This window comes from Budorcas taxicolor, chromosome 2 (genome assembly GCF_023091745.1).
Source record: "Budorcas taxicolor isolate Tak-1 chromosome 2, Takin1.1, whole genome shotgun sequence".
Taxonomy (NCBI): Eukaryota; Metazoa; Chordata; class Mammalia; order Artiodactyla; family Bovidae; genus Budorcas; species Budorcas taxicolor.
Window position 1 is genome coordinate 164328316 of NC_068911.1, and position 12097 is coordinate 164340412.

The window sequence follows — 12097 nt, forward strand, 5'->3', positions numbered from 1 at the left end:
TTGCTGTACATTTTGGCTGATATTTGGTGTTACCAGAATATTTAGTTTTTGCCCATCTGTGGGTCTGTAGGGATATCTCATGGTGATTTTAATTTGTATTTCTGTGATGACTTAATGAGGCTGAGCTTCTTTCCATCTTTATTGGCTGTTTGGCAATAAAGATTCACTATTTTGTTAAGTGCCTTTAAGCCTTTTCCCCATTTGTCTATTGGATTGTCTTTCACTGATCTATAGGCGTTCTCTATGTATTCTGGATATGAGCACTACCATGGCTTATCTTTTTAAGTTTCTTTTACATTACTGTAGGATAAAAGGAAGATTTAATGGAGTTGAATTTATTATTATTTTGTTTCATGGCAGTGCTTTTTGGTTATGTTTGAAATGTATTTCCCTATATATTTTCTCAAATATTATTTTCTAAAATTCTGCCAGCCTTTTAGATTAGCATCTTCCTTAGCCATTTTCCAATCACATGGTTGCACAGGGTCTCTGATTTAGCAAGTGTTCTTCTTTTCAAATTAGGGATGCTCCTTAAGGCCTTTTGCCATCCCATTGTTAACACAGGGCTTGTGTTCCCCTTAAATTACAGAAGTCATGCTGTACTCACTGTCCTTTTCCAAAACATGTATCTTTTCTTCTCTGTGTCTCTAGTCTCAAGATTCTGGGCTTAGGCCTATTCCTTTCAGAGGTAAGCTTCTTGTAACCTCCTCTCAATTTCATCCCTGACGGGTTCTCAGGGTCCCAGCCAGGTCCTACTGAAGAGGCCACATTAATGCTCTCCAGCTTCCAGAGACTGCAGCCTGTTGGAAAAAGGGGATCACCTTTTCCTTTCATTACACTGCCATACTACCCTGTCTCCAAAAGGAGACAATAGGGAGATTAGAGATGTATCCATGGTAAAACTAACTGCAGGGTTTATTTCTCGAACATTTCTCTGTGTGTGCATGTGTGTCCTTTTGTGTTTCTACTGCTCACTTTAATTGGCAGAGTTTTGTCATCTCATCCTGCCCCGTTTATGGAATGAGACTGAGAGTGAAAAAGTTTTATGTGACCCAGTGATTTGGTTCCTGCAGAAACCTGTTTCTGTCCTGTCCTCCAGAGACTAGACTAAACCTCCAAGGGGGAAATAGCCCCAGTTGCAGTGTGCACTCTCAGAATAGTAAGTGCAGGCAGCTGCCTTGTTCCCTCAGGTCTGTGGAGGAAACCTGAGGAAGTTTTAAAGTCCTCAGTTAACCAGGTCAATAATGTATCCATTTTCCTAAGGCCTCCCTCCTTTCACCCTGAGCTCAGAGCTTTCCAAAATACCGATCAATCTAAACTAGTAGCCTCCAGCACTAGATATTTCGTATTGTACAAATATAAATTGTATTGTACATCCACACAGAGCATTTACTGTCTACTTGTAGCTGTGCGTTTTTCTGTGGAGGAAGCGTTTATAGCTTTCATGTGATTATCAGAGGGAATGAAAATTATCAGAGGGAATTCTCAGTATGTCATCTCTGTGAAACTTCAAAATTGAGAACCACTGAACTAGACTTTCTAACTTTTTCAAGATCAGTCCCACAGAAGAAGGCCTGTAACTTTACAGATCCAGGAAAAATTGGGCTACTACTTTCTAACACTCGTACTCTTGTGTCTGGAAACTGTTCTGAAAACTCTCTTGCATCCTGATAGTCTTTTATATACCTTTTTTTCAATTTTCTACCCTTTTATCCATCTGTTTATTCCTCAGATATTGAGCACCTAGATTGATTATGCAAGTTGCTATAGAATAATCAGATATATAATTGGCGAACATATAATCTTTAACAGATGAGGAAAATCACATGCATAGATAATACTTGTGCTTGTGCTCAGTCACTAAGTTGTGTCCACTCTGTGTGACCCCAGAGACTGTAGCCTGCCAGGCTCCTCTGTCCATGGGATTTCCCAGGCAAGAATCTTAGAATGGGTTGCCATTTCCTTCTCCAGGGAATCTTCCTGACTCAGGGATTGAACCCTCATCTCCTGCATTGGCAGGCAGATTCTTTATCACTGAGCCACCTGGGAAGTCCATAGATAAAGGGAAGTCCAATAGAGGAGGTATGTAGAAATTGCTTTGGGACTTTAGAAAAGGATACCTGCCTCTGTTCTGGGGCAAGCAGCAAGGCGTGAGGAGGAAGTGAAAGACTATGTGGTGGATTCTAGGGTTATAGAATCCAAATGATTTGGGTCTTTAGAGATGGGTGGATTTTAGATATGTGTAGATGTTAAAGAAACCTGAGCAGTGAAGAATTGATGCTTTTGAACTGTGGTGTTGGAGAAGACTCTTGAGAGTCCCTTGGACAGCAAGGCTATCAAACCAGTCAATCCCAAAGGAAATGAGTCCTGAATATTCATTGAAAGGACTGATGCTGAAGCTGAAGCACCAATACTTTGGCAACCTGATGTGAAGAACTGACTCACTGGGAAAGACCTTGATGCTGGGAAAGATTGAAGGCAGGAGGAGAAGGGGGTGACAGGGAATGAGATGGTTGGATGGCATCACCGACACGATGGACATGAGTTTGAGCAAGCTTGGGGAGTTGGTGATGGACAGGGAAGCCTGGCGTGCTGCTGCAGTTCATGGGGTTGCAAAGAGTCAGACACGACTGAGCGACTGAACTGAAATGAGATGTCAAATGCAGTCATCTCTGGTTCTTTATTCATTCAAATGCGACTTGAGTATATATGTGACCTAGCCTTGGTCACTTTATGGAGTTTATATTTATCAGGGCAGGTGGATTCTGAACAGGTCATTTTCTAATTAATTGCTATTTATTCATTCATTCAACAAATATTTGAGTGGCTACTAAATGTTATACCCAACTCTTAGGATATAGCAGTAAAGAAAATAACCTCTATGCTCATGAAACCCACAGCTTAGTTGAGAGACAGAAAGTAGGTAAGTATATAATAAATTGCCAGGTAGTAATAAGTGCAGTGATGATGTGGGGCTGTTTCAGTTAATGTGATCAAGGGAGGCCTCTCTGAGAGGAGGATATTTGAGCAGAGACTTAAATAGAACGAAGATAGCAATTCCTGTGAATAGCTGGACAGTTTCCTGATAGAGGGAATAGCAAATGTTAAAATCTCATGATGAAGATTTTAATGTTCTAGGAATAGCAAGGAGATCTCTGGGATTGGAGTGTAATTTGTAAAGGAAGAAACTGTAGAAGATGAGAGTGGAAAAATAGGTATGCGCCAGATTGGACAAGACACCATGGCCTGGTGATGGATGGATGTTGGGAAGCTATTGGGAGAATGGCATGGTGTGATTTGTTTTAAAAAGACAGCTCTATCTCCTTTGGTCCAGAATAGAAGTTGGGAGACCGGTTATCATAGTAGTTCCACAAGGATATAAAGGTTGCTTGGATTTGTACAGTGACAGTCAAAACATCACAAAGCTATATTTTCAGGGAAGGGCCAGTGGGCTGTCTTGATGGATTGGATGTGGGTGTGTGAGGGAGACAGTCAAGAGTGATGTCCCAGTTTGGTGCTGTGGGCTGAGAGAGGCAGCGCTGGGAGAGCGGTAGGATCTGGTGGGGACCAAGGGTTCTGCTGTTTGAGCTGCCAGCTGACATTCAGATGAGGTCAAGTAGGCAAATGGATATGAATCTGGAATTCAGGGAATGGTTGAGGCTAGCGTTTTAATTTTTTGGAGTTAATAGCATATAGAGAGGTTTAAAGCCACGAGACTGGATGAAATCATCTCGGGAGTGAGTGTAAATGATCCCCTCCCTAGTGGTGTTTAATGTCTTCCTCTGTTCCTTAATCACGTCAGATTCAAGTTCAATGTAGGGGAAAAATACTTCATAGATAGTGGTATGTACTTCCTAATTATAGTACAAAAGGTAGCAATTTGGTTCTTTCTCTTTTTTATGATATTTGTGTTAATCAGTGGGCTCAGGTATTGCTGTTCTGGTCTATCTGTTATAAAACTCCATCCCCATCAGCATTTAGCAACCATTGATGATCATTTTTGGAATCCATCATATCAATAGGGATAGCAGAAAGGTGTTAATGGATGTCTTTCCTTCCTTCTTAATTAGCTGAAGTTCTCCTGTAAAGAAGCACTTTGCCTCATCAGCTGTTTGGTTAGCCTGAGGTACAGTCTGTACAGGAAAGGTAGGATGAGTGTTTAGAATATCCTAAGGTTGACGAGAGACACCTCTTTCATGATGATTTCTGAGTCCTTTTGATGAGACTCCAGTAGCCTGTAAGTGCTTCCTTGTTTCTCCCATATGACAAGATCTTCCAGGTTCATCTTGCTGATTTCTTTTTCTAGACTTGAATTAGCCATTTCTCTAAGGAGTTGCACAGCCCTCTTAACCGATATATGGTATGGAAGGGTTTTAGAGTGCCTTTTGTATCCTGTGACCTTAAGGTGATCTTTTCCCCCCATAACATTTATTCTAATGTGTACTGTGATAATAAAAATAGAATGAAAATACTTTAAAAATGCAGTGTATTGATTTATATTTTAACTACACAGCTTTGAATGGCTTGATTTATACATTAAACCCTACTACCTTAACAGCATTTTCTGCTTTAGTAACTCGAAATTGAAATTAGTGCCTAAAACACTAATTCTTGAGTATAGCTAACTAAACAATGGAGATTGGGTTGATTTTGAAATGTGCTCTTCAGTTAAGCTTGCTGTACTCTGGTTATTGTTTCCCACTGGGCTCTTCTTCCCATTGACTCTTCCTTGAACTTAGTGCGTATAAGCTAAAGCATAATTCTTCATATGTAGGTAGGCAGAATCATGGTTTTTACAGAATTCTTTTTATAGATTATTCACACACGTATACACCCATACAAAGACTACCTTTCAGTGTGGGATAGTTAAGCCTTCACACTGTATAAAGTCCATATTCTGGTTACCCCTCTAATATTTTCTCCATGGTCTGTAGGAACCAAATCCTTTGTGGAAGCCATTAGCAGCAGAAATAAAAACATAATAGAACGTAATTCAGGTATGACCTAAATCAAATCCCTTATGATTATACAGTGGAAGTGAGAAATAGATTTAAGGGGCTAGATCTGATAGACAGAGTGCCTGATGAACTATGGACAGAGGTTCATGACATTGTATAGGAGACAGGTATCAAGACCATCCCCAAGAAAAAGAAATGCAAAAAGGCAAAATGGCTGTCTGAGGAGGCCTTACAAATACCTGAGAAAAGAAGAGAGGTGTAAAGCAAAGGAGAAAAGGAAAGATATACCCATTTGAATGCAGAGTTCCAAAGAATAGCAAGCAGAGATAAGAAAGCCTTCCTCAGCGATCAGTACAAAGAAATAGAGGAAAAGAACAGAATGGGAAAGACTAGAGGTCTCTTCAAGAAAATCAGAGATACCAAGGGAACATGTCATGCGAAGATGGGCTCGATAAAGGACAGAAATGGTATGGACCTAACAGAAGCAGAAGATATTAAGAAGAGGTGGCAAGAATACACAGAACTGTACAAAAAAGATCTTCATGACCCAGATAATCACGATGGTGTGATCACTCACCTAGAGCCAGACATCCTGGAATGTGAAGTCAAGTGGGCCTTAGGAAGCATCACTACAATCAAAGCTAGTGGAGGTGATGGAATTCCAGTGGAGCTATTTCAAATCCTAAAAGATGACACTGTGAAAGTGCCGCACTCAATATGCCAGCAAATTTGGAAAACTCAGCAGTGGCCACAGGACTGGAAAAGGTCAGTTTTCATTCCAATCCCAAAGAAAGGCAATGCCAAAGAATGCTCAAACTACCACACAATTGCACGCATCTCACATGCTAGTAAAGTAATGCTCAAAATTCTCCAAGCCAGGCTTCAGCAATACGTGAACCATGAACTTCCAGACGTTCAAGCTGGTTTTAGAAAAGGCAGAGGAACCAGAGATCAAATTGCCAACATCCGCTGGATCATGGAAAAAGCAAGAGAGTTCCAGAAAAACATCTATTTCTGCTTTATTGACTATGCCAAAGCCTTTGACTGTGTGGATCACAATCAACTGTGGAAAATTCTCAGAGAGATGGGAATACCAGACCACCTGACCTGCCTCTTGAGAAACCTATATGCAGGTCAGGAAGCAACAGTTCGAACTGGACATGGGAAAACAGACTGGTTCCAAACAGGAAAAGGAGTACGTCAAGGCTGTATACTGTCACCCTGCTTATTTAACTTTTATGCAGAGTACATCATGAGAAACGCTGGACTGGAAGAAACACAAGCTGGAATCAAGATTGCCGGGAGAAATATCAATAACCTCAGATATGCAGATGATACCACCCTTATGGCAGAAAGTGAAGAGGAACTCAAAAGCCTCTTGATGCAAGTGAAAGAGGAGAGTGAAAAAGTTGGCTTAAAGCTCAACATTCAGAAAACGAAGATCATGGCATCTGGTCCTATCACTTCATGGGAAATAGATGGGGAAACAGTGGAAACAGTGTCAGACTTTATTTTTCTGGGCTCCAAAATCACTGCAGATGGTGACTGTAGCCATGAAATTAAAAGATGGTTACTCCTTGGAAGAGAAGTTATGAGCAACCTAGATAGCATATTCAAAAGCAGAGACATTACTTTGCCAACTAAGGTCCGTCTAGTCAAGGCCAGTAGTCATGTATGGATGTGAGAGTTGGACTGTGAAGAAAGCTGAGTGCCGAAGAATTGATGCTTTTGAACTGTGGTGTTGGAGGAGACTCTTGAGAGTCCCTTGGACTGCAAGGAGATCAAACCAGTCAATCCTAATGGAAACTGAGCAACTGAACTGAACTGAACTGAACTAGGTTGGTTATAGCTTTACTTCCAAGGAGCAAGAGTGTTTTGATTTCATGACTGCAGTCATCATCTGCAGTGATTTTGGAGCCCAAGAAAATAAAGTCTGTCACTGTTTCCATTGTTTCCCATTCTATTTGCCATGAAGTGGTTAGACCTCTCAATTATAGACACGTAGGGAAACCGCTAGAAGCTCTCTCACTTCACTCAGGTCTCTGTTCAAATGTCGCTTCATCCAGGAGGCATCCACCTTAACCACCCTGCTGGTAAACCAGCCTCAGTCTCCAGTGTCTGTGTATGCTTTTTCATCAGCACTTATCGCTATTAAGCTTTTTGCTGTTTACAGTGCTGCATCCTTGCCACTTAGAATAGTGCCTGGCACCATGAAAGGTGTTCCATAATGATTTGTGGGATGAGTAAATTGTTTACCGTCTGTCTCCCCAATAGAATTCAGGCCTTATAAGGATGCCTGGTACAAGTTTGGCCTTCTAGCATTTGCTTGAAACAATGAAGTGAATGTAATACCAATAGTATTCAGATTCATTTGTGTGTGTGTGTGTGTGTGTGTGTGTGTGTGTGTGTGTGCTGCTCAGTTGCTTCAGTTGTGTCCGACTCTTTGCGACTCGATGGGCTGCTGCCCGTCAGGCTCCTCTGTCTGTGGGATTCTCTAGGCAAGAATACTGGAGTTGGTTGCTGTGCCCTTCTTCATATATATGTGTGTGTGTATATATATATATATGTAAACATATATGTATGTTTATATATATGATCACATCTTGATTATATGTTTAAACTGCACATAGATTTCTCATCCAGAAATGGATTGTTGGAAGGATGTAGTCTCTAAGTACTAGAACCGACACAGTCTGCTATCTTTTCTGCTAATGTGGATGGGCAGATTTACATATAGGGTCACCTTTTTTTCAGTGGCTAAATAACACTGGTATATGTTAATATCATGCTGATAGAAATCGAAGGGTACTGTCATATGAGTATCCCGTGGCTAACTCATTGAATGGATTAGTAGTGAATTCTTTTCTCTTTGCCTCATTTTTTAAAGTTGAAAAAGTTTGTCATTCTTATTTCTAGTGTAAATGTCTGTTAGTTGTGTGCTTTCTAAGCTGATCTCAGGTCTCAAAATGGAGATTAAGGGCTTATATTTTTTATGAGAACATTTTATAAACTCTTGTTCACATTGAATTTTGTTTCTGTTTCATTTTACATTCTTGTGGTTTCATTTGGGAATGCAGTAACATACTATGTTGAGTTCTTCTATCATTTCTCAACATCCTGGTTGGTCCCATGTGATGAACCCTTGTGAAGCAGGGTGGTACTTCTGGTATTCAGGTCCTTTGTGGGAGAGGGGATGAAAGTATATGTCAGAAAACTGAGAAGTGGATATCACATTAATCTTGGGCATACTGAAGAGCTGGGTTGATCATAAGGCAGTCTGTACATCTGGAAAATAAAGATTCTTTTTCAAACTACATGGTGAGTATCTACTGCTTTCGAATGTGCAGATTTTTCCTTAGGAAAGAATGAAGACAGAAGAATCTGCACTTTCCCTTTTTCTCCTCCAGTGATTTAGCAGAACATTTCCATTTTCTTCAGGTAATTAAACCGGAGAGCAATGACAAGGAAACAGAAGGTGCCTATGAGTCCGATCTCCCCGAGGAGCTCTGTGGAAGCCAGCTTCCGCAACAGTCCCTGAAAGGCTATAATGACAGTCCTGATGTCATTATAGAAGCACAGTTTGATGACAGTGACTCAGAAGATGGACATGGCAACACTCAAAATGCTCTGATTGATGGTGTTAAGACACTCTCAGTTTGTGTTCAGGAAAAAGGTGAGTACAGGACAGCTTTCTGACATTTTTATTTTGGTAGATTGTCTTAAATATTGGAATTCTTTCTGGGCTACAGGATTCATCACACAGTACAATTGGTGTCTTTCCAGTTTCTAACCTGTGGCAGCTTTTAGGAAAGGGGGATCTTTGACAGGCTTCCAGCTGCTGTTTATGAGGCAGGGACAGACTGCTGCTAGTGGTTTGTGTGGTCGGTGGCTGCTGTTGTCACAACAGCTGTTGTCCCAGTGGGCTTTGCATTGTGTTGATAGCTCACCTTGACATTCCTGTGATGAATCCAGTCCCAACCTGTGGTTGATGGGAACAGAATTAAACCAATCATTAAATCCTTCCCCCCAAAAAGCACTTCATTTTACCCTAGAATTTGCTTTAATTTTAACTCAGAACATTTTGTCCTTAGTGATGGGAATGAAAAATGAAAAGTGTTTGAAAGTGAAAATGTTAGTCATTCAGTTGTGTCCGACTCTTGCAACCCCATGGACTATAGCCCGCCAGGTTCCTCTGTCCTTGGAATTCTCCAAGCAAGAATACTGGAGTGGGTAGCCATTCCGTTCTCCAGGGGATCTTCCCAACCTGGGTCTCCTGCATTGCAGGGAGATTCTTTACCATCTGAGCCACCAGGGAAGCCCAGTGGTGGGAATGGATCACTTTACCTGATAAGTAGATGATCCTTACAGAGTGTTTCGATTGCAAACCTTTAAAAAAGCCAGTCTTATTTTCTCTGATCAAAATTTAAACCATGAGTCCCCTGGATGCTGAAAAAGCAATTGCAGACATTTAGGGGAGGAGCTGTGACCAAAGGCTCTACCTGAGTGCACTCTGAGAAACTTAAGGGAAAGAAGCAAAAATTGGAATATTTCAATGAATAGATTTCTAGAAGGTTTTAAGTGCAGGGAATCTGTTTTCTAGCCAGATTGAGTTTTATGTATGTCGTGAAATGGAAAAAACTGACCTGGCTAGGCCAACTAGATTATGAGGTTTTTTTTAATCAGGAAGAAGTTTCTGGCACAGCCCCCATGAAAGGCTGGAAGAAATGCCAGAAGATTACTAAAGGAGGATGTTGAGCAGACACGCTGTGATAGAGACTGGTGAGCACAGTTCTCTGACTGCTGAAGAAAGTTGGAGGTGATTTCAGGAAGTGACTGCATATAAGGGTCACCCTGTGTCTCTACTGCTGATGAGGGAGTGATCTGGGGCAGTGAGCATTTTCTAAAAGCATATGTTGTGTTCTGATGCCAAGTACTGCTCATCCAGAAGGACTTTCCAACTTTGAAATTCTGTCTGAATAGGAGGCCCGTGCTTCCTCACTGCCCCACCAGGTGTGCTGACCTGAGGACACCCAGGTTCTTTCTGTTTTTGTGGCCTGTTTATAGACAACTAGTGGTTTCACTGTTCACGGCCCAGCCAATTTCATTTGGATGTTATTCCTTGAAAATTCATTCTTCTGATGTTTCTTCTTTTTTCTTTTAAAAATAGTTGGATACTGTGACCCTCTTTTGAGAGTACATGTGTATCATAATGGCATCAATACTGTGAGTCATGTCTTTTCTGTGAGAGGACCCTAAATAGTTAAGTCATTTATCAACAGGGTCACCAAGAGAGAGAGATACTTGAAGGACAAAGCCAAGGGGAGTTAGTACTTTGGAACTGATGGGGTAATTATCCCAAAACTACTTTGTGGAATCCTTGCTCAGGTGATTGAAGTTGGCAGACCTCAGTAGCCTCTTTTCCCCCAGGCTCCAAGTTGAAGGGTTAAGATGCCTCAGTTTCTCATTAGTGGTTGGTATCAATACAAGGGCAAGGAAGTATTGATGGATGGAAGTGATGGCAGAATTGGTGCCTGGGGTGGATATTAGTAATCCACTTGGCTCTTTGTTTGGGAAATTCTGATGCTGGACCTACTCTTGATATGTCATCTAGTCCCTCCATCTCTGTAAGTATCATTGAGTGTTTTGCAAGTCCACTGTATGCAGTGTTTTCCTTACTCTTTTTATGGTCTTCCTATCCTACTGTTATTTATATTGCTTCCTTACTGGCCCTGACTGAGGGAACAGCCTTAATCCTTCCCTCAGTATCTGGTACCAATTTCTCTTTCCTGCTAGCCTCTAAATAGAGAGTTGGTGAAACCACATGGCTGTTTCTCATTTCTTGCCCTCTTGATATTTAGGAAAATTGCAATTTGCTCTTTTAAAAATCATGGTGTTTTTAGAATATTTCAACCAGCTTTTCTTCTCTGGATAGTATAAAATCTGGTTACAGTTAGGATGTTAGTACTTTTTGCACCATTTAAGGGTTTGAAATTTGTTATTGAAACAAACCATAACCTTAAGAACATCATAAACTTTTCCTATGACTTCTAGAAAGGTTCTTTGCTTTGTCTTCTAGTTACAGATGGATTATCAATCCTAATCACACTTATGTGCAGAAGAGGGCTTTTTATTTATTTTTGTTTTAATATCTTTTTTTAAAATCTGAAGCAAATGCTGTATATTGCAGTATGCATTGTATATCCCTCTTTGCCCAGGATTCATATCTTTACTGTAATTACCAGTTTCTCTGGTAAGTGAGCAAGTAACCTCAGCTGTCTGCAGCAAGTACTTTGCATTCAGAGAAAAGTTTCTCTGAGCATCTCAGACCTACACAGTAGTTTCTTCTAGAAAGACAGCATGGATCTGGATCACCCTCAACCCCTGAGAGAGAATGGGCCAAAGACCTGGGGCCCTTTTCTAGGTCCAGCCCCACAGCCTCTCAAGGCTAAGCTTTTACCACTTTCTGGGCAGTGGCATTATCAGCACAGGAAATGGCCATCTGGTCGAGACCAGGGGCAATGCAAATAAATATCCTTTGGTATCAAGTATTTGAGTAACAGCCACCTGATTAGCCAGCCACCTGATTAGCCAGCCACCTGATTAGCCAGCTCCTAAGGAGAGGAAAAGTCATGACTGAGTGGTCCCATAGCTCTTTATCATACATCTTTGGGAACTTTAAGAAGAGTGTTGAATCTTGGCAGTGGTGAGTCAATCAGGCTGTGACATACTTTTCCTGTTCTCTACCTTAGTAGGGTCTGTCAGAGATCTTGTTCAGTTTCCTGGTCTGGAAGTAGGCTTCTGCAAGTACCCTGAAGGCTTGGGTTTGAATGTAGAGTTGGTGACATTTTAAATTCTCTCTTTTTGTCTCTGGCCGCCTTTAGCTTTTTCTTGAAGGGAGAATCCACAGGGAATCCTTGTCCCTTTATGGGGTTTGACTCAGTCTGTTACTTCTCCTGCTGAGGCCTGCTCAGGTCAACCTCAGGAATCAGGAAGAGCTACCTCACTCTCTTTTTTTTATGGCTGAGTATATTCCATTGTGTGTGTGTGTACACAATATTTTCTTTATGCATTCATCTGTCGATGGACTTGTCTTCCTATGTCTTGGCTTTTGTAAACAGCGCTGCTGTGAACAATAGAGG

At 41.2% G+C, this 12097-nt stretch overlaps 1 protein-coding gene across 3 annotated transcripts in view; it reads left to right on the plus strand.

The window, feature by feature from the left end:
- The window catches only part of DIS3L2 (DIS3 like 3'-5' exoribonuclease 2), a 360246-nt gene that overhangs the window by 100298 nt on the left and 247851 nt on the right, over positions 1–12097 (plus strand). For all 3 annotated transcript variants that reach the window (XM_052655148.1, XM_052655156.1, XM_052655165.1), the window contains exon 6: positions 8397–8631. In XM_052655148.1, the coding sequence (XP_052511108.1) occupies positions 8397–8631 (235 nt within the window). The remainder of the gene's footprint in view (positions 1–8396; positions 8632–12097) is intronic.